The following is a 21,098-nucleotide window of genomic DNA, read 5'->3' on the forward strand; positions in this document are numbered from 1 at the left end:
ATGTACTAACCGTGATGTAGCAGAGGTAATGTATTAGTAGTAGATGTACTAACCGTGATGTAGCAGAGGTAATGTATTAGCAGTAGATGTACTAACCGTGATGTAGCAGAGGTAATGTATTAGTAGTAGATGTACTAACCATGATGTAGCAGAGGTAATGAATCATGACTTTGTGTGTGATATAGTAGAGATAATGCAGTAGTGGTGTAGTTCTGACCATGACTTTGTGTGTGATATAGTAGAGATAATGCAGTAGTGGTGTAGGTCTGACCATGACTTTGTGTGTGATATAGTAGAGATAATGCAGTAGTAGTGTAGTTCTGACCATGACTTTGTGTGTGATATAGTAGAGATAATGCAGTAGTGGTGTAGTTCTACCATGACTTTGTGTGTGATATAGTAGAGATAATGCAGTAGTGGTGTAGTTCTGACCATGACTTTGTGTGTGATATAGTAGAGATAATGTAGTAATAGTTTAGTTCTGACCATGACTTTGTGTGTGATATAGTAGAGATAATGCAGTAGTGGTGTAGGTCTGACCATGACTTTGTGTGTGATATAGTAGAGATAATGCAGTAGTGGTGTAGTTCTGACCATGACTTTGTGTGTGATATAGTAGAGATAATGCAGTAATGGTGTAGGTCTGACCATGACTTTGTGTGTGATATAGTAGAGATAATGCAGTAGTGGTGTAGTTCTGACCATGACTTTGTGTGTGATATAGTAGAGATAATGCAGTAGTGGTGTAGTTCTGACCATGACTTTGTGTGTGATATAGTAGAGATAATGCAGTAGTGGTGTAGGTCTGACCATGACTTTGTGTGTGATATAGTAGAGATAATGTAGTAGTGGTGTAGTTCTGACCATGACTTTGTGTGTGATATAGTAGAGATAATGTAGTAATAGTTTAGTTCTGACCATGACTTTGTGTGTGATATAGTAGAGATAATGTAGTAATAGTTTAGTTCTGACCATGACTTTGTGTGTGATATAGTAGAGATAATGTAGTAGTGGTGTAGTTCTGACCATGACTTTGTGTGTGATATAGTAGAGATAATGCAGTAGTGGTGTAGTTCTGACCATGACTTTGTGTGTGATATAGTAGAGATAATGTAGTAATAGTTTAGTTCTGACCATGACTTTGTGTGTGATATAGTAGAGATAATGTAGTAATAGTTTAGTTCTGACCATGACTTTGTGTGTGATACAGTAGAGATAATGCAGTAGTGGTGTAGTTCTGACCATGACTTTGTGTGTGATATAGTAGAGATAATGTAGTAATAGTTTAGTTCTGACCATGACTTTGTGTGTGATATAGTAGAGATAATGTAGTAATAGTTTAGTTCTGACCATGACTTTGTGTGTGATACAGTAGAGATAATGTAGTAGTGGTGTAGTTCTGACCATGACTTTGTGAGTGATATAGTAGAGATAATGTACTAATAGTTTAGTTCTGACCATGACTTTGTGTGTGATATAGTAGAGATAATGTAGTAATAGTTTAGTTCTGACCATGACTTTGTGTGTGATATAGTAGAGATAATGCAGTAGTGGTGTAGTTCTGACCATGACTTTGTGTGTGATATAGTAGAGATAATGTAGTAGTGGTGTAGTTCTGACCATGACTTTGTGTGTGATATAGTAGAGATAATGTAGTAATAGTTTAGTTCTGACCATGACTTTGTGTGTGATGGCCTTCTGGAGTCCCTCAGGAGAGATCTGGAGCAGCTCAGCCACCACTCTGATCTCCTGAGCACTGACCACCGTCGCCACCTCCTGGCCTTCAGCCTGTATTACAACAAGGTTATGGTTATGGTTAGGGTTATAGGGTCAGGGTCAGGGTCAGGGTCAGGGTTATAGGGTTAGGATTAGCAGCTCAGCTACCACTCTGATCTCCTGAGCACTGACCACCGTCGCCACCTCCTGGCCTTCAGCCTGTATTACAACAAGGTTATGGTTATGGTTAGGGTTATCAACTCTTATCCCATAGTGATCTGTGTCCAGTACCAGGAAGGTAGTATCTCAACTCTTATCCCATAGTGATCTGTGTCCAGTACCAGGAAGGTAGCGTCTCAACTCTTATCCCATAGTGATCTGTGTCCAGTACCAGGAAGGTAGTATCTCAACTCTTATCCCATAGTGATCTGTGTCCAGTACCAGGAAGGTAGTATCTCAACTCTTATCCCATAGTGATCTGTGTCCAGTACCAGGAAGGTAGTATCTCAACTCTTATCCCATAGTGATCTGTGTCCAGTACCAGGAAGGTAGTATCTCAACTCTTATCCCATAGTGATCTGTGTCCAGTACCAGGAAGGTAGTATCTACACTCTTATCCCATAGTGATCTGTGTCCAGCACCAGGAAGGTAGTATCTCAACTCTTATCCCATAGTGATCTGTGTCCAGTACCAGGAAGGTAGTATCTCAACTCTTATCCCATAACGATCTGTGTCCAGTACCAGGAAGGTAGTATCTCAACTCTTATCCCATAGTGATCTGTGTCCAGTACCAGGAAGGTAGTATCTCAACTCTTATCCCATAGTGATCTGTGTCCAGTACCAGGAAGGTAGTATCTCAACTCTTATCCCATAGTGATCTGTGTCCAGTACCAGGAAGGTAGTATCTCAACTCTTATCCCATAGTGATCTGTGTCCAGTACCAGGAAGGTAGTATCTCAACTCTTATCCCATAGTGATCTGTGTCCAGTACCAGGAAGGTAGTATCTCAACTCTTATCCCATAGTGATCTGTGTCCAGTACCAGGAAGGTAGTGTCTCAACTCTTATCCCATAGTGATCTGTGTCCAGTACCAGGAAGGTAGTATCTCAACTCTTATCCCATAGTGATCTGTGTCCAGTACCAGGAAGGTAGTATCTCAACTCTTATCCCATAACGATCTGTGTCCAGCACCAGGAAGGTAGTATCTCAACTCTTATCCCATAGTGATCTGTGTCCAGTACCAGGAAGGTAGTATCTCAACTCTTATCCCATAGTGATCTGTGTCCAGTACCAGGAAGGTAGTATCTCAACTCTTATCCCATAGTGATCTGTGTCCAGTACCAGGAAGGTAGTATCTCAACTCTTATCCCATAGTGATCTGTGTCCAGTACCAGGAAGGTAGTATCTCAACTCTTATCCCATAATGATCTGTGTCCAGTACCAGGAAGGTAGTATCTCAACTCTTATCCCATAGTGATCTGTGTCCAGTACCAGGAAGGTAGTATCTCAACTCTTATCCCATAGTGATCTGTGTCCAGTACCAGGAAGGTAGTATCTCAACTCTTATCCCATAGTGATTTGTGTCCAGTACCAGGAAGGTAGTATCTCAACTCTTATCCCATAGTGATCTGTGTCCAGTACCAGGAAGGTAGTATCTCAACTCTTATCCCATAGTGATCTGTGTCCAGTACCAGGAAGGTAGTATCTCAACTCTTATCCCATGGTGATCTGTGTCCAGTACCAGGAAGGTAGTATCTCAACTCTTATCCCATGGTGATCTGTGTCCAGTACCAGGAAGGTAGTATCTCAACTCTTATCCCATGGTGATCTGTGTCCAGTACCAGGAAGGTAGTATCTCAACTCTTATCCCATGGTGATCTGTGTCCAGTACCAGGAAGGTAGTATCTCAACTCTTATCCCATAGTGATCTGTGTCCAGTACCAGGAAGGTAGTATCTCAACTCTTATCCCATAGTGATCTGTGTCCAGTACCAGGAAGGTAGTATCTCAACTCTTATCCCATAGTGATCTGTGTCCAGTACCAGGAAGGTAGTATCTCAACTCTTATCCCATAGTGATCTGTGTCCAGTACCAGGAAGGTAGTATCTCAACTCTTATCCCATAGTGATCTGTGTCCAGTACCAGGAAGGTAGTATCTCAACTCTTATCCCATAGTGATCTGTGTCCAGTACCAGGAAGGTAGTATCTCAACTCTTATCCCATAGTGATCTGTGTATCTACCAGTAGTCTATAGATGAGTTAGGGGTTAGGAGTTAGGGGTTAGGGGTTAGGAGTTAGGAGTTAGGGGTTAGGAGTTAGGGGTTATGTTACCTGGAATGGTTGGAAGTATACATTCCCCAGGTGTAGTACAGATGACAGTAGTCTATAGATGAGTTAGGGGTTAGGGGTTAGGGGTTAGGGGTTATGTTACCTGGAATGGTTGGTAGTATACATTCCCCAGGTGTAGTACAGATGACAGTAGTCTATAGATGAGTTAGGGGTTAGGGGTTAGGGGTTAGGGTTAGGGGTTAGGGGTTAGGGGTTAGGGGTTATGTTACCTGGAATGGTTGGAAATATACATTCCCCAGGTGTAGTACAGACGACAGTAGTCTATAGATGAGTTAGGGGTTAGTGGTTAGGAGTTAGGGGTTAGGGGTTAGGGGTTAGGGGTTAGGGGTTAGGGGTTAGGGGTTAGGGGTTATGTTACCTGGAATGGTTGGTAGTATACATTCCCCAGGTGTAGTACAGACGACAGTAGTCTATAGATGAGTTAGGGGTTAGTGGTTAGGAGTTAGGGGTTAGGGGTTAGGGGTTAGGGGTTAGGGGTTATGTTACCTGGAATGGTTGGTAGTATACATTCCCCAGATGTAGTACAGACGACAGTAGTCTATAGATGAGTTAGGGGTTAGGGGTTAGGGGTTAGGGGTTAGGGGTTATGGGTTAGGGGTTAGGAGTTAGGGGTTAGGGTTAGGGGTTAGGAGTTAGGGGTTAGGGGTTAGGGGTTAGGGGTTAGGGGTTATGTTACCTGGAATGGTTGGTAGTATACATTCCCCAGGTGTAGTACAGACGACAGTAGTCTGTAGATGGGTTAGGGGTTAGGGGTTAGGGGTTAGGGTTAGGGGTTAGGGGTTAGGGGTTATGTTACCTGGAATGGTTGGTAGTATACATTCCCCAGGTGTAGTACAGACGACAGTAGTCTATAGATGAGTTAGGGGTTAGGGGTTAGGGGTTAGGGGTTAGGGTTAGGGGTTAGGGGTTAGGGGTTAGGGGTTATGTTACCTGGAATGGTTGGAAGTATACATTCCCCAGGTGTAGTACAGACGACAGTAGTCTATAGATGAGTTAGGGGTTAGGGTTAGGGGTTAGGGGTTAGGGTTAGGGGTTAGGGGTTAGGTTACCTGGAATGGTTGGTAGTATACATTCCCCAGGTGTAGTACAGATGACAGTAGTCTATAGATGAGTTAGGGGTTAGGGGTTAGGGGTTAGGGTTAGGGTTAGGGGTTAGGAGTTAGGGGTTAGGGTTAGGGGTTAGGAGTTAGGGGTTAAGGGTTAGGGGTTAGGAGTTAGGGGTTAGGAGTTAGGGGTTAAGGGTTAGGGGTTAGGGGTTAGGGGTTAGGGGTTAGGGTTAGGGGTTATGTTACCTGGAATGGTTGGAAGTATACATTCCCCAGGTGTAGTACAGACGACAGTAGTCTGTAGATGAGTTAGGGGTTAGGGGTTAGGGGTTAGGAGTTAGGGGTTAGGGTTAGGGGTTAGGAGTTAGGGGTTAGGGGTTAGGGGTTAGTGTTAGGGGTTAGGGGTTAGGGGTTAGGGTTAGGGTTAGGGGTTAGGGTTTAGGGTTTAGGGGTTAGGGTTAGGGGTTATGTTACCTGGAATGGTTGGAAGTATACATTCCCCAGGTGTAGTACAGACGACAGTAGTCTATAGATGAGTTAGGGGTTAGGGGTTAGGGGTTAGGGGTTAGGGGTTAGGGGTTATGTTACCTGGAATGGTTGGTAGTATACATTCCCCAGGTGTAGTACAGACGACAGTAGTCTATAGATGAGTTAGGGGTTAGGGGTTAGGGGTTAGGGGTTAGGAGTTAGGGGTTAGGGTTAGGGTTAGGGGTTAGGGTTAGGGGTTAGGGGTTAGGGGTTAGGGTTAGGGGTTAGGGGTTAGGGTTAGGGGTTATGTTACCTGGAATGGTTGGAAGTATACATTCCCCAGGTGTAGTACAGATGACAGTAGTCTGTAGACGCCATCCTGCTCATCAGGACTGAAACACAGGATGTCCATGGCACTCTGCACACGCCTGAAATCTGCCCCGTCATCCTTCCCCTCGATCACACAGTCACCACCCTGGTACAGAGGGACATACCAAGGGCGAAATTGTGGTGTAGATATTGGGGGGGACGAATAGTAGACGGAGGATCCGGGTTGTTCTCCCCCAGATTAAAAAACAACAACATTTTAAAACGCATTTCCTGCAATTCTACACAGTTTGACCTGACTCATTATGTCTCTCTGGATGGGTATTTTGACGGGTACATGGAAGGGTATTTTGAAAACAGTGTAAGTGAAAGGATAAGTGGAACCACCCCAAAAATAAAACATATATTTTTTTTTGGGAAAAAGCTAACTTCCTGCATTTCGACACATTTTGCCATGGGGCAGAGAGAACATGTTGCAGTTTTAAAGTGTCTCTGTGTGTGTGTACCTGGTTGAGGTAAAAGTATGTCTCCGCCTCCTGCAGGTAAAGAGAGCGTTTGCGGTGAGGCTCCAGACCAGACAGCATCTCATAGAAGATATGGTAGTTTCTCTCTGATTTGGCCTGGACACAGACAGAACAGACAGACCAGACAGCATCTCATAGAAGATATGGTAGTTTCTCTCTGATTTGGCCTGGACACAGACAGACCAGACAGCATCTCATAGAAGATATGGTAGTTTCTCTCTGATTTGGCCTGGACACAGACAGACCAGACAGCATCTCATAGAAGATATGGTAGTTTCTCTCTGATTTGGCCTGGACACAGACAGAACAGACAGCATCTCATAGAAGATATGGTAGTTTCTCTCTGATTTGGCCTGGACACAGACAGAACAGACAGCATCTCATAGAAGATATGGTAGTTTCTCTCTGATTTGGCCTGGACACAGACAGAACAGACAGTCTCATAGAAGATATGGTAGTTTCTCTCTGATTTGGCCTGGACACAGACAGAACAGACAGCATCTCATAGAAGATATGGTAGTTTCTCTCTGATTTGGCCTGGACACAGACAGAACAGACAGAACAGACAGCATCTCATAGAAGATATGGTAGTTTCTCTCTGATTTGGCCTGGACACAGACAGAACAGACAGCATCTCATAGAAGATATGGTAGTTTCTCTCTGATTTGGCCTGGACACAGACAGAACAGACAGCATCTCATAGAAGATATGGTAGTTTCTCTCTGATTTGGCCTGGACACAGACAGAACAGACAGACCAGACAGCATCTCATAGAAGATATGGTAGTTTCTCTCTGATTTGGCCTGGACACAGACAGAACAGACAGAACAGACAGCATCTCATAGAAGATATGGTAGTTTCTCTCTGATTTGGCCTGGACACAGACAGAACAGACAGCATCTCATAGAAGATATGGTAGTTTCTCTCTGATTTGGCCTGGACACAGACAGAACAGACAGCATCTCATAGAAGATATGGTAGTTTCTCTCTGATTTGGCCTGGACACAGACAGAACAGACAGACCAGACAGCATCTCATAGAAGATATGGTAGTTTCTCTCTGATTTGGCCTGTGTGTGCGTGCGTGTGTGTGTGTGTGTGTGTGTGTGTGTGTGTGTGTGTGTGTGTGTGTGTGTGTGTGTGGTGTGTGTGGTGTGTGTGTGTGTGTGTGTGTGTGTGTGTGTGTGTGTGTGTGTGTGTGTGTGTGTGTGTGTGTGTGTGTGTGTGTGTGTGTGTGTGTGTGTGTGTGTGTGTGTGGTGTGTGTGTGTGTGTGTGTGTGTGTGTGTGTGTGTGTGTGTGTGTGTGTGTGTGTGTGTGTGTGTGTGTGTGTGTGTGTGTGTGTGTGTGTGTGTGTGTGTGTGTGGTGTGTGTGTCTCACCTGAAAGACGATGCGGGACTTCTCCAGCAGATACTGAGACGTTATGGCACCGCTGATCACACCCCTACACACACACACACACACACACACACACACACACACACACACACACACACACACACACACACACACACACACACACACACATACCCACAGTGAGTTCTCTCGTCTCTCAGTGTTCAGTAACCCATGGTTCATTACTAAGTCATGTGTGACTGAGCATTGTGGGAGTTGAGCCGACACCGTGTTCCACCTTGTCAGGTACTCTTGTATAACATCAAGGTATCACTGTTACTATAGCCGCCACCCTGTTACACCAGCAGAGTTACCGTGGTAACGTGGGGTATAGACAGAGTTACCGTGGTAACGTGGGGTATAGAGAGTTACCATAGTAATGTAAAGACAGAGTTACCATAGTAATGCTGTGGTAACAGAGTTACTGTGGTAACGTAATAATGTAAAGACAGAACTCACTCTTCCAGAAATATCTCCACATATTTCCCGAAGCGGCTAGAGTTGTCATTCTGGACCGTTTTGGCGTTCCCAAAGGATTCCAACAGGGGCGTGGCCTCCAGGATCTGTTACCATGACAACCAATCAGAGTTAAGACTTTGTGTTTTCCTGGGGCAAAAGTTCAGGATATCACCAGGTTGATTCCCGAAGGCTGTGAGTCAGTCACCGGGGGGGAGGGGGGGGCTGATACTGTCATGGTTCATGTTGGGGTCAAATGACATTATGAAGGGCAGCTCAGAACAGCTGAAGATGGATTTTAAAGAACTGATTGGGTCTCTACTTGACACCAACAAACGCCCCATAATATCTGGCCCTCTGCCCTCCCTAAACACCCCATAATATCTGGCCCTCTGCCCTCCCTAAATCATGGCATTGAACGGTTCAGGAGACTTTCAGCCCTCCATAACTGGCCACGAGACTATTCCAGCTCTGTAAGGTGGTTCAGGAGACTTTCAGCCCTCCATAACTGGCTACGAGACTATTCCAGCTCTGTAAGGTGGTTCAGGAGACTTTCAGCCCTCCATAACTGGCTACGAGACTATTCCAGCTCTGTAAGGTGGTTCAGGAGACTTTCAGCCCTCCATAACTGGCTACGAGACTATTCCAGCTCTGTAAGGTGGTTCAGGAGACTTTCAGCCCTCCATAACTGGCTACGAGACTATTCCAGCTCTGTAAGGTGGTTCAGGAGACTTTCAGCCCTCCATAACTGGCTACGAGACTATTCCAGCTCTGTAAGGTGGTTCAGGAGACTTTCAGCCCTCCATAACTGGCTACGAGACTATTCCAGCTCTGTAAGGTGGTTCAGGAGACTTTCAGCCCTCCATAACTGGCTACGAGACTATTCCAGCTCTGTAAGGTGGTTCAGGAGACTTTCAGCCCTCCATAACTGGCCACGAGACTATTCCAGCTCTGTAAGGTGGTTCAGGAGACTTTCAGCCCTCCATAACTGGCTACGAGACTATTCCAGCTCTGTAAGGTGTAACATGTATTGACCATTTTGTCTGGGCCTAATGTTGTGTATAAAAGGTCATACAATACGTTTTGTAGTGATTCCCATGTCGTTGATGTGAAGAATATTTGTTGGTCTGTGGTGTGTACTGAGGAGCAACCAGACGCTGCACTTGATGAAATTGCTTACCCCAAGTTACTAATAAACATGCACCCATTATGAAAAATGACTGTAAAAACTGTTAAATCCCCGTGGATTGATGAGGAATTGAAAAATGGTATGGTTGAGAGGGATGAGGCAAAAGAGATGGCAAATAGGTCTGGCTGTACAACTGATTGGCAAACGTACTGCAAACTGAGAAATCATGTGACTAAACTGAATAAAAAGAAGAAGAAACTACACTATGAAACAAAGATAAATGACATAAAGAATGATAGTAAAAAGCTTTGGAGCACCTTAAATGAAATGTTGGGCAAGAAGGCAAACTCAGCTCCATCATTCATTGAATCAGATGGTTCATTCATCACAAAACCCACTGATATTGACAACTACTTTAATGATTTTATCATTGGCAAGATTAGCAAATTTAGGCATGACAGCAACAATTGCTGACACCACATATCCAAGTATATCTGACCAAATTATGAAAGACAAACGTTGTAATTTTGAATTCCGTAAAGTTAGTGTGGAAGAGGTGAAAAAAGTATTATTGTCGATCAACAATGACAAGCCACTGGGGTCTGACAACTTGGATAGAAAATTACTGAGGATGATAGCGGACGATATTGCCACTCCTATTTGCCATATCTTAAATTTAAGCCTACTAGAAAGTGTGTGTCCTCAGGCCTGGAGGGAAGCAAAAGTCATTCCGCTACCTAAGAATAGTAAAGCCCCCTTTACTGGCTCAAATAGCCAACCAATCAGCTTGTTACCAACCCTTAGTAAACTTTTGGAAAAAATGGTGTTTGACCAGATAAAATGCTATTTTACAGTAAACAAATTGACAACAGACTTTCAGCACGCTTGTAGGGAAGGACATTCAACAAGCACAGCACTTACACAGATGACTGATGATTGGAAATTGATGATTAAAAAAATTGTGGGAGCTGTTTTGTTAGACTTCAGCGCGGCTTTTGACATTATCAATCATAGTCTGCTGCTGGAAAAACATATGTGTTATGGCTTTACACCCCCTGCTATACTGTATGTTATGGCTCTACACCCCCTGCTATACTGTATGTTATGGCTTTACACCCCCTGCTATAATGTGGATAAAGAGTTACCTGTCTAACAGAACACAGAGGGTGTTCTTTAATGGAAGCCTCTCCAACATAATCCAGGTACAATCAGGAATTCCCCAGGGCAGCTGTCTAGGCCCCTTACTTTTTTTCAATCTTTACTAACGACATTCCACTGGCTTTGAGTAAAGCCAGAGTGTCTATGTATGCGGATGACTCAACACTATACACGTCAGCTACTACAGCGACTGAAATGACTGCAACACTTAACAAAGAGCTGCAGTTAGTTTCAGAATGGGTGGCAAGGAATAAGTTACACCTAAATATTTCAAAAACTAAAAGCATTGTATTTGGTACAAATCATTCACTAAACCCTAAACCTCAACTAATTCTTGTAATGAATAATGTGGATATTGAGCAAGTTGAGTAGACTAAACTGCTTGGAGTAACCCTGGATTGTAAACTGTCATGGTCAAAACATATTGATAAAACAGTAGCTAAGATGGGGAGAAGTCTGTCCATAATAAAGCGCAGCTCAACCTTCTTAACAGCACTATCAACAAGGCAGGTCCTACAGGCTCTAGTTTTGTCGCACCTGGACTACTGTTCAGTCGTGTGGTCAGGTGCCACAAAATTGCAATTGGCTCAGAACAGGGCAGCACGGCTGGCACTTGGATGTACACAGAGAGCTAACATTAATAATATGCATGTCAATCTCTCCTGGCTCAAAGTGGAGGAGAGATTGACTTCATCACTACTTGTATTTCTGAGAGGTGTTGACATGTTGAATGCACCGAGCTGTCTGTTTAAACTACTGGCACACAGCTCGGACACCCATGCATACCCCACAAGACATGCCACCAGAGGTCTCTTCACAGTCCCCAAGTCCAGAACAGACTATGGGAGGCGCACAGTACTACATAGAGCCATGACTACATGGAACTCTATTCCACATCAAGTAACTCATGCAAGCAGTGCAATTAGATAAAATAAACTGGTAACAAATACACCTTATGGAACAGCGGGGACTGTGAAGAGGCACAAACACAGACACATGCATACAAACACACGATAACATACGCACTATACACACATGTACACATGGATTTTGTGTTATAGATATGTGGTAGTAGAGTAGAGGCCTGAGGGCACACACTTAATGTGTTGTGAAATCTGTTATGAATGTATTGTAATGTTTTTAAAATGTATAACTGCCTTCATTTTGCTGGACCCGAGGAAGAGCAGCTGCTGCCTTGGCAGGAACTAATGGGGATCCATAATAAACCCCAGCAAGAGTAGCTGCTGCCTTGGCAGGAACTAATGGGGATCAATAATAAACCCCAGCAAGAGTAGCTGCTGCCTTGGCAGGAACTAATGGGGATCCATAATAAACCCCAGGAAGAGTAGCTGCTGCCTTGGCAGGAACTAATGGGGATCCATAATAAACCCCAGGAAGAGTAGCTGCTGCCTTGGCAGGAACTAATGGGGATCCATAATAAATACACAAATCAGTATTAGGAGTAGTTACTTTGGTTACTAACAGTAGTTACTATGGAAACAACAACCAACAACCACAGCAACAACAACAAAAGCAACAGACACATTACCTCAATCTGGGGGATCAGGGGCGGAGGGAGAGAGAGAGAACAGTCAGGGTAATAGTAGGAGGATATGGTCAGTATGTTTACATGTACAGTGGAGAGAATCGTATGTGCATCTAGTTTGGGTGTGTGTTTATCTGTTGTGTAATGTTGTGTTTACCTGTTGTGTAATGTTGTGTTTACCTGTTGTTTAATGTTGTGTTTACCTGTTGTGTAATGTTGTGTTTACCTGTTGTGTAATGTTGTGTTTACCTGTTGTTTAATGTTGTGTTTACCTGTTGTGTAATGTTGTGTTTACCTGTTGTGTAATGTTGTGTTTACCTGTTGTGTAATGTTGTGTTTACCTGTTGTGTAATGTTGTGTTTACCTGTTGTGTAATGTTGTGTTTACCTGTTGTGTAATGTTGTGTTTACCTGTTGTGTAATGTTGTGTTTACCTGTTGTGTAATGTTGTGTTTACCTGTTGTGTAATGTTGTGTTTACCTGTTGTGTAATGTTGTGTTTACCTGTTGTGTAATGTTGTGTTTATCTGTTGTGTAATGTTGTGTTTACCTGTTGTGTAATGTTGTGTTTACCTGTTGTGTAATGTTGTGTTTACCTGTTGTGTAATGTTGTGTTTACCTGTTGTGTAATGTTGTGTTTACCTGTTGTGTAATGTTGTGTTTACCTGTTGTTTAATGTTGTGTAATGTTGTGTTTACCTGTTGTGTAATGTTGTGTAATATTGTGTTTACCTGTTGTGTAATGTTGTGTTTACCTGTTGTGTAATGTTGTGTTTACCTGTTGTGTATTGTTGTGTAATGTTGTTTAATGTTGTGTTTACCTGTTGTGTTTACCAGTTGTGTAATGTTGTGTTTACCTGTTGTGTTTACCTGTTGTGTAATGTTGTGTTTATCTGTTGTGTAATGTTGTGTTTACCTGTTGTGTAATGTTGTGTTCACCTGTTGTTTAATGTTGTGTTTACCTGTTGTGTAATGTTGTGTTTACCTGTTGTGTAATGTTGTGTAATGTTGTGTTTATCTGTTGTGTAATGTTGTGTTTACCTGTTGTGTAATGTTGTGTTTACCTGTTGTGTAATGTTGTGTTTACCTGTTGTGTAATGTTGTGTTTACCTGTTGTGTAATGTTGTGTTTACCTGTTGTGTAATGTTGTGTTTACCTGTTGTGTAATGTTGTGTTTACCTGTTGTGTAATGTTGTGTTTATCTGTTGTGTAATGTTGTGTTTACCTGTTGTTTAATGTTGTGTTTACCTGTTGTGTAATGTTGTGTTTACCTGTTGTGTAATGTTGTGTTTACCTGTTGTGTAATGTTGTGTTTACCTGTTGTGTAATGTTGTGTTTACCTGTTGTGTAATGTTGTGTTTACCTGTTGTGTAATGTTGTGTTTACCTGTTGTGTAATGTTGTGTTTACCTGTTGTGTAATGTTGTGTTTATCTGTTGTGTAATGTTGTGTTTACCTGTTGTGTAATGTTGTATTTACCTGTTGTGTAATGTTGTGTTTACCTGTTGTGTAATGTTGTGTTTACCTGTTGTGTAATGTTGTGTTTACCTGTTGTGTAATGTTGTGTTTACCTGTTGTTTAATGTTGTGTAATGTTGTGTTTACCTGTTGTGTAATGTTGTGTAATGTTGTGTTTACCTGTTGTGTAATGTTGTGTTTACCTGTTGTGTAATGTTGTGTTTACCTGTTGTGTATTGTTGTGTAATGTTGTTTAATGTTGTGTTTACCTGTTGTGTTTACCTGTTGTGTAATGTTGTGTTTACCTGTTGTGTTTACCTGTTGTGTAATGTTGTGTTTATCTGTTGTTTAATGTTGTGTTTACCTGTTGTGTAATGTTGTGTTCACCTGTTGTTTAATGTTGTGTTTACCTGTTGTGTAATGTTGTGTTTACCTGTTGTGTAATGTTGTGTTTACCTGTTGTGTAATGTTGTGTTTACCTGTTGTGTAATGTTGTGTTTACCTGTTGTGTAATGTTGTGTTCACCTGTTGTTTAATGTTGTGTAATGTTGTGTAATGTTGTGTAATGTTGTGTTTACCTGTTGTGTAATGTTGTGTTTACCTGTTGTGTAATGTTGTGTTTACCTGTTGTGTAATGTTGTGTAATGTTGTGTTTACCTGTTGTGTAATGTTGTGTTTACCTGTTGTGTAATGTTGTGTTTACCTGTTGTTTAATGTTGTGTTTATCTGTTGTGTAATGTTGTGTTTACCTGTTGTGTAATGTTGTGTTTACCTGTTGTGTAATGTTGTGTTTACCTGTTGTGTAATGTTGTGTTTACCTGTTGTGTAATGTTGTGTTTACCTGTTGTGTAATGTTGTGTTTACCTGTTGTGTAATGTTGTGTTTACCTGTTGTGTAATGTTGTGTTTACCTGTTGTGTTATGTTGTGTTTACCTGTTATGTAATGTTGTGTTTACCTGTTGTGTAATGTTGTGTAATGTTGTGTTTACCTGTTGTGTAATGTTGTGTTTACCTGTTGTGTAATGTTGTGTTTACCTGTTGTGTAATGTTGTGTTTACCTGTTGTGTAATGTTGTGTTTACCTGTTGTGTAATGTTGTGTTTACCTGTTGTGTAATGTTGTGTTTATCTGTTGTGTAATGTTGTGTTTACCTGTTGTGTAATGTTGTGTTTACCTGTTGTGTAATGTTGTGTTTACCTGTTGTGTAATGTTGTGTTTACCTGTTGTGTAATGTTGTGTTTACCTGTTGTGTAATGTTGTGTTTACCTGTTGTGTAATGTTGTGTTTACCTGTTGTGTAATGTTGTGTTTACCTGTTGTGTAATGTTGTGTTTACCTGTTGTGTAATGTTGTGTTTACCTGTTGTGTAATGTTGTGTTTATCTGTTGTGTAATGTTGTGTTTACCTGTTGTGTAATGTTGTGTTTACCTGTTGTGTAATGTTGTGTAATGTTGTGTTTACCTGTTGTGTAATGTTGTGTTTACCTGTTGTGTAATGTTGTGTTTACCTGTTGTGTAATGTTGTGTTCACCTGTTGTGTAATGTTGTGTAATGTTGTGTTTACCTGTTGTGTAATGTTGTGTTTACCTGTTGTGTAATGTTGTGTAATGTTGTGTTTACCTGTTGTGTAATGTTGTGTTTACCTGTTGTGTAATGTTGTGTAATGTTGTGTTTACCTGTTGTGTAATGTTGTGTTTACCTGTTGTGTAATGTTGTGTTTACCTGTTGTGTAATGTTGTGTTTACCTGTTGTGTAATGTTGTGTTTACCTGTTGTGTAATGTTGTGTTTACCTGTTGTGTAATGTTGTGTTTACCTGTTGTGTAATGTTGTGTAATGTTGTGTTTACCTGTTGTGTAATGTTGTGTTTACCTGTTGTGTAATGTTGTGTTTACCTGTTGTGTAATGTTGTGTAATGTTGTGTAATGTTGTGTTTACCTGTTGTGTAATGTTGTGTAATGTTGTGTTTACCTGTTGTGTAATGTTGTGTAATGTTGTGTTTACCTGTTGTGTAATGTTGTGTTTACCTGTTGTGTAATGTTGTGTTTACCTGTTGTGTAATGTTGTGTTTACCTGTTGTTTAATGTTGTGTTTGTGATGTATAGCTGTCAGGTAACGCAGGATCATTTTAGTGGCTTCAGTCTTCCCTGAACCACTCTCCCCACTGGAACACATTATCATCATTATCAGTCTTCCCTGATCCACTCTCCCCACTGGAACACATTATCATCATTATCAGTCTTCCCTGATCCACTCTCCCCACTGGAACACATTATCATCATTATCAGTCTTCCCTGATCCACTCTCCCCACTGGAACACATTACCATCATTATCAGTCTTCCCTGACCCCTCTCTCCCCACATCAACAAATTATCAACGTTAAACCATTATCAACATTAACCCTTTACACTCGTGTTAATTGGCCAATATGGATAGGGCTAAATTGAAATGTTTCTTACAGAAGAAATATGAAAAACATATACATTAGCGTGGTAGCAATTGAAAGGGAACAGTTTGGATATTTTATGAGAAAATTATTAGAACAAAGGTGAGGACAGAACAAAAATATCTACAAAAAATCTACAAAAAAAATCATCAACAACAACATGTAGTAGCACGATAAGAATATTGCTGGAAAATGTGGGGTAGGTGCAACCCTGAGCTCTGACGTCATGTATAGCATGTTACTGTCCAACCCTGAGCTCTGACGTCATGTATAGCATGTTACTGTCCAACCCTGAGCTCTGACGTCATGTATAGCATGTTACTGTCCAACCCTGAGCTCTGACGTCATGTATAGCGTGTTACTGTCCAGCCACTGAGCTCTGACGTCATGTATAGCATGTTACTGTCCAGCCACTGAGCTCTGACGTCATGTATAGCATGTTACTGTCCAGCCACTGAGCTCTGACGTCATGTATAGCATGTTACTGTAAAGCCACTGAGCTCTGACGTCATGTATAGCATGTTACTGTAAAGCCACTGAGCTCTGACGTCATGTATAGCGTGTTACTGTCCAGACCAAGAGCTCTGACGTCATGTATAGCATGTTACTGTAAAGCCACTGAGCTCTGACGTCATGTATAGCATGTTACTGTAAAGCCACTGAGCTCTGACGTCATGTATAGCATGTTACTGTACAGCCACTGAGCTCTGACGTCATGTATAGCATGTTACTGTCCAGCCACTGAGCTCTGACGTCATGTATAGCATGTTACTGTCCAGCCACTGAGCTCTGACGTCATGTATAGCATGTTACTGTCCAGCCACTGAGCTCTGACGTCATGTATAGCATGTTACTGTCCAACCCTGAGCTCTGACGTCATGTATAGCATGTTACTGTCCAACCCTGAGCTCTGACGTCATGTATAGCATGTTACTGTCCAACCCTGAGCTCTGACGTCATGTATAGCATGTTACTGTCCAACCCTGAGCTCTGACGTCATGTATAGCATGTTACTGTCCAACCCTGAGCTCTGACGTCATGTATAGCATGTTACTGTCCAACCCTGAGCTCTGACGTCATGTATAGCATGTTACTGTCCAGCCACTGAGCTCTGACGTCATGTATAGCATGTTACTGTCCAGCCACTGAGCTCTGACGTCATGTATAGCATGTTACTGTCCAGCCACTGAGCTCTGACGTCATGTATAGCATGTTACTGTCCAGAACCAGAGCTCTGACGTCATGTATAGCATGTTACTGTACAGCCACTGAGCTCTGACGTCATGTATAGCGTGTTACTGTCCAGCCACTGAGCTCTGACGTCATGTATAGCATGTTACTGTACAGCCACTGAGCTCTGACGTCATATATAGCATGTTACTGTACAGCCACTGAGCTCTGACGTCATGTATAGCATGTTACTGTCCAGCCACTGAGCTCTGACGTCATGTATAGCATGTTACTGTCCAGCCACTGAGCTCTGACGTCATGTATAGCGTGTTACTGTCCAGCCACTGAGCTCTGACGTCATGTATAGCGTGTAACTGTCCAGCCACTGAGCTCTGACGTCATGTATAGCATGTTACTGTCCAGCCACTGAGCTCTGACGTCATGTATAGCATGTTACTGTCCAGCCACTGAGCTCTGACGTCATGTATAGCATGTTACTGTCCAGCCACTGAGCTCTGACGTCATGTATAGCATGTTACTGTCCAGCCACTGAGCTCTGACGTCATGTATAGCGTGTTACTGTCCAGACCAAGAGCTCTGACGTCATGTATAGCATGTTACTGTAAAGCCACTGAGCTCTGACGTCATGTATAGCATGTTACTGTAAAGCCACTGAGCTCTGACGTCATGTATAGCGTGTTACTGTAAAGCCACTGAGCTCTGACGTCATGTATAGCATGTTACTGTAAAGCCACTGAGCTCTGACGTCATGTATAGCATGTTACTGTCCAGACCAAGAGCTCTGACGTCATGTATAGCATGTTACTGTACAGAACCAGAGCTCTGACGTCATGTATAGCATGTTACTGTCCAGCCACTGAGCTCTGACGTCATGTATAGCATGTTACTGTCCAGCCACTGAGCTCTGACGTCATGTATAGCATGTTACTGTAAAGCCACTGAGCTCTGACGTCATGTATAGCATGTTACTGTCCAGACCAAGAGCTCTGACGTCATGTATAGCATGTTACTGTCCAGCCCTGAGCTCTGACGTCATGTATAGCATGTTACTGTCCAGCCCTGAGCTCTGACGTCATGTATAGCATGTTACTGTCCAGACCAAGAGCTCTGACATCATGTATAGCATGTTACTGTCCAGCCACTGAGCTCTGACGTCATGTATAGCGTGTTACTGTCCAACCACTGAGCTCTGACGACATGTATAGCGTGTTACTGTCCAGCCACTGAGCTCTGACGTCATGTATAGCATGTTACTGTCCAGACCAAGAGCTCTGACGTCATGTATAGCATGTTACTGTCCAGCCACTGAGCTCTGACGTCATGTATAGCGTGTTACTGTCCAGACCCTGAGCTCTGACGTCATGTATAGCATGTTACTGTCCAGACCAAGAGCTCTGACGTCATGTATAGCATGTTACTGTCCAGCCACTGAGCTCTGACGTCATGTATAGCATGTTACTGTCCAGCCACTGAGCTCTGACGTCATGTATAGCGTGTTACTGTCCAGCCACTGAGCTCTGACGTCATGTATAGCATGTTACTGTCCAGCCACTGAGCTCTGACGTCATGTATAGCATGTTACTGTACAGCCACTGAGCTCTGACGTCATGTATAGCGTGTTACTGTCCAGCCACTGAGCTCTGACGTCATGTATAGCGTGTTACTGTCCAGCCACTGAGCTCTGACGTCATGTATAGCATGTTACTGTCCAGACCAAGAGCTCTGACGTCATGTATAGCATGTTACTGTCCAGCCACTGAGCTCTGACGTCATGTATAGCATGTTACTGTACAGCCACTGAGCTCTGACGTCATGTATAGCATGTTACTGTCCAGCCACTGAGCTCTGACGTCATGTATAGCGTGTTACTGTCCAGACCCAGAGCTCTGACGTCATGTATAGCATGTTACTGTAAAGCCCCTGAGCTCTGACGTCATGTATAGCATGTTACTGTAAAGCCACTGAGCTCTGACGTCATGTATAGCATGTTACTGTCCAGACCCAGAGCTCTGACGTCATGTATAGCGTGTTACCGTAAAGCCCCTGAGCTCTGACATCATGTATAGCATGTTACTGTAAAGCCACTGAGCTCTGACGTCATGTATAGCATGTTACTGTCCAACTCTGAGCTCTGACGTCATGTATAGCATGTTACTGTAAAGCCCCTGAGCTCTGACGTCATGTATAGTGTGTTACTGTCCAACTCTGAGCTCTGACGTCATGTATAGCATGTTACTGTAAAGCCACTGAGCTCTGACGTCATGTATAGCATGTTACTGTCCAACTCTGAGCTCTGACGTCATGTATAGCATGTTACTGTAAAGCCCCTGAGCTCTGACGTCATGTATAGCGTGTTACTGTCCAACTCTGAGCTCTGACGTCATGTATAGCATGTTACTGTCCAACTCTGAGCTCTGACGTCATGTATAGCATGTTACTTTCCAGCCACTGAGCTCTAACGTCATGTATAGCGTGTTACTGTCCAGACCCAGAGCTCTGACATCATGTATAGCATGTTACTGTAAAGCCCCTGAGCTCTGACGTCATGTATAGCATGTTACTGTCCAGCCACTGAGCTCTGACGTCATGTATAGCGTGTTACTGTCCAGACCCAGAGCTCTGACGTCATGTATAGCATGTTACTGTCCAGCCACTGAGCTCTGACGTCATGTATAGCATGTTACCGTCCAACTCTGAGCTCTGACGTCATGTATAGCATGTTACTGTCCAGCCACTGAGCTCTGACGTCATGTATAGCATGTTACCGTCCAACTCTGAGCTCTGACGTCATGTATAGCGTGTTACTGTCCAGCCACTGAGCTCTGACGTCATGTATAGCATGTTACTGTCCAGCCACTGAGCTCTGACATCATGTATAGCATGTTACTGTCCAGCCACTGAACTCTGACGTCATGTATAGCATGTTACTGTCCAACCCTGAGCTCTGACGTCATGTATAGCATGTTACTGTCCAGCCACTGAGCTCTGACGTCATGTATAGCATGTTACTGTCCAGCCACTGAGCTCTGACGTCATGTATAGCATGTTACTGTCCAGCCACTGAGCTCTGACGTCATGTATAGCATGTTACTGTCCAGCCACTGAGCTCTGACGTCATGTATAGCATGTTACTGTCCAACCCTGAGCTCTGACGTCATGTATAGCATGTTACTGTCCAGCCACTGAGCTCTGACGTCATGTATAGCGTGTTACTGTCCAGAGCCTGAGCTCTGACGTCATGTATAGCATGTTACTGTCCAGCCACTGAGCTCTGACGTCATGTATAGCATGTTACTGTCCAACCCTGAGCTCTGACGTCATGTATAGCATGTTACTGTAAAGCCACTGAGCTCTGACGTCATGTATAGCGTGTTACTGTCCAGCCACTGAGCTCTGACGTCATGTATAGCATGTTACTGTCCAGCCACTGAGCTCTGACGTCATGTATATCATGTTACTGTCCAGCCACTGAGCTCTGACGTCATGTATAGCGTGTTCCTGTCCAGCCACTGAACTCTGACGTCATGTATAGCATGTTACTGTAAAGCCGCTGCGTTCCAATTTAGGCCCTTATCAGTGAGCTTATCACGCCCCCAATATGCCATTTTCAACCCGTATAGGGGTTCGAGTGTAAAGGGCTACACACACACGATCAACATTAAACCATTATCAACATTAAACCATTATCAACATTTAACCATTATCAACATTTAACCATTATCAACATTTAACCATTATCGACATTAAACCATTATCAACATTAAACCATTATCAACATTAAACCATTATCAACATTAAACCGTTATCCACATTAAACCGTTATCAACATTAAACCGTTATCAACATTAAACCGTTATCAACATTAAACCATTATCAACATTAAACCATTATCAACATAAAA

At 42.9% G+C, this 21,098-nt stretch overlaps 1 protein-coding gene across 1 annotated transcript in view; it reads right to left on the reverse strand.

The window, feature by feature from the left end:
* Positions 1–21,098, reverse strand: part of myo15ab (myosin XVAb) — a gene marked incomplete at both ends in the record, with an annotated part of 77,298 nt that overhangs the window by 21,938 nt on the left and 34,262 nt on the right. The window contains 6 exons of the mRNA XM_084190908.1: positions 1,675–1,788; positions 5,892–6,053; positions 6,412–6,525; positions 7,808–7,871; positions 8,282–8,385; positions 15,633–15,723. Coding sequence (XP_084047034.1) covers positions 1,675–1,788; positions 5,892–6,053; positions 6,412–6,525; positions 7,808–7,871; positions 8,282–8,385; positions 15,633–15,723 — 649 coding nt within the window. The remainder of the gene's footprint in view (positions 1–1,674; positions 1,789–5,891; positions 6,054–6,411; positions 6,526–7,807; positions 7,872–8,281; positions 8,386–15,632; positions 15,724–21,098) is intronic.

The sequence above is a fragment of the Coregonus lavaretus genome (genome assembly GCF_964263955.1).
Source record: "Coregonus lavaretus genome assembly, contig: HAP1_SCAFFOLD_1185, whole genome shotgun sequence".
In the NCBI taxonomy this organism is placed as follows: domain Eukaryota; kingdom Metazoa; phylum Chordata; class Actinopteri; order Salmoniformes; family Salmonidae; genus Coregonus; species Coregonus lavaretus.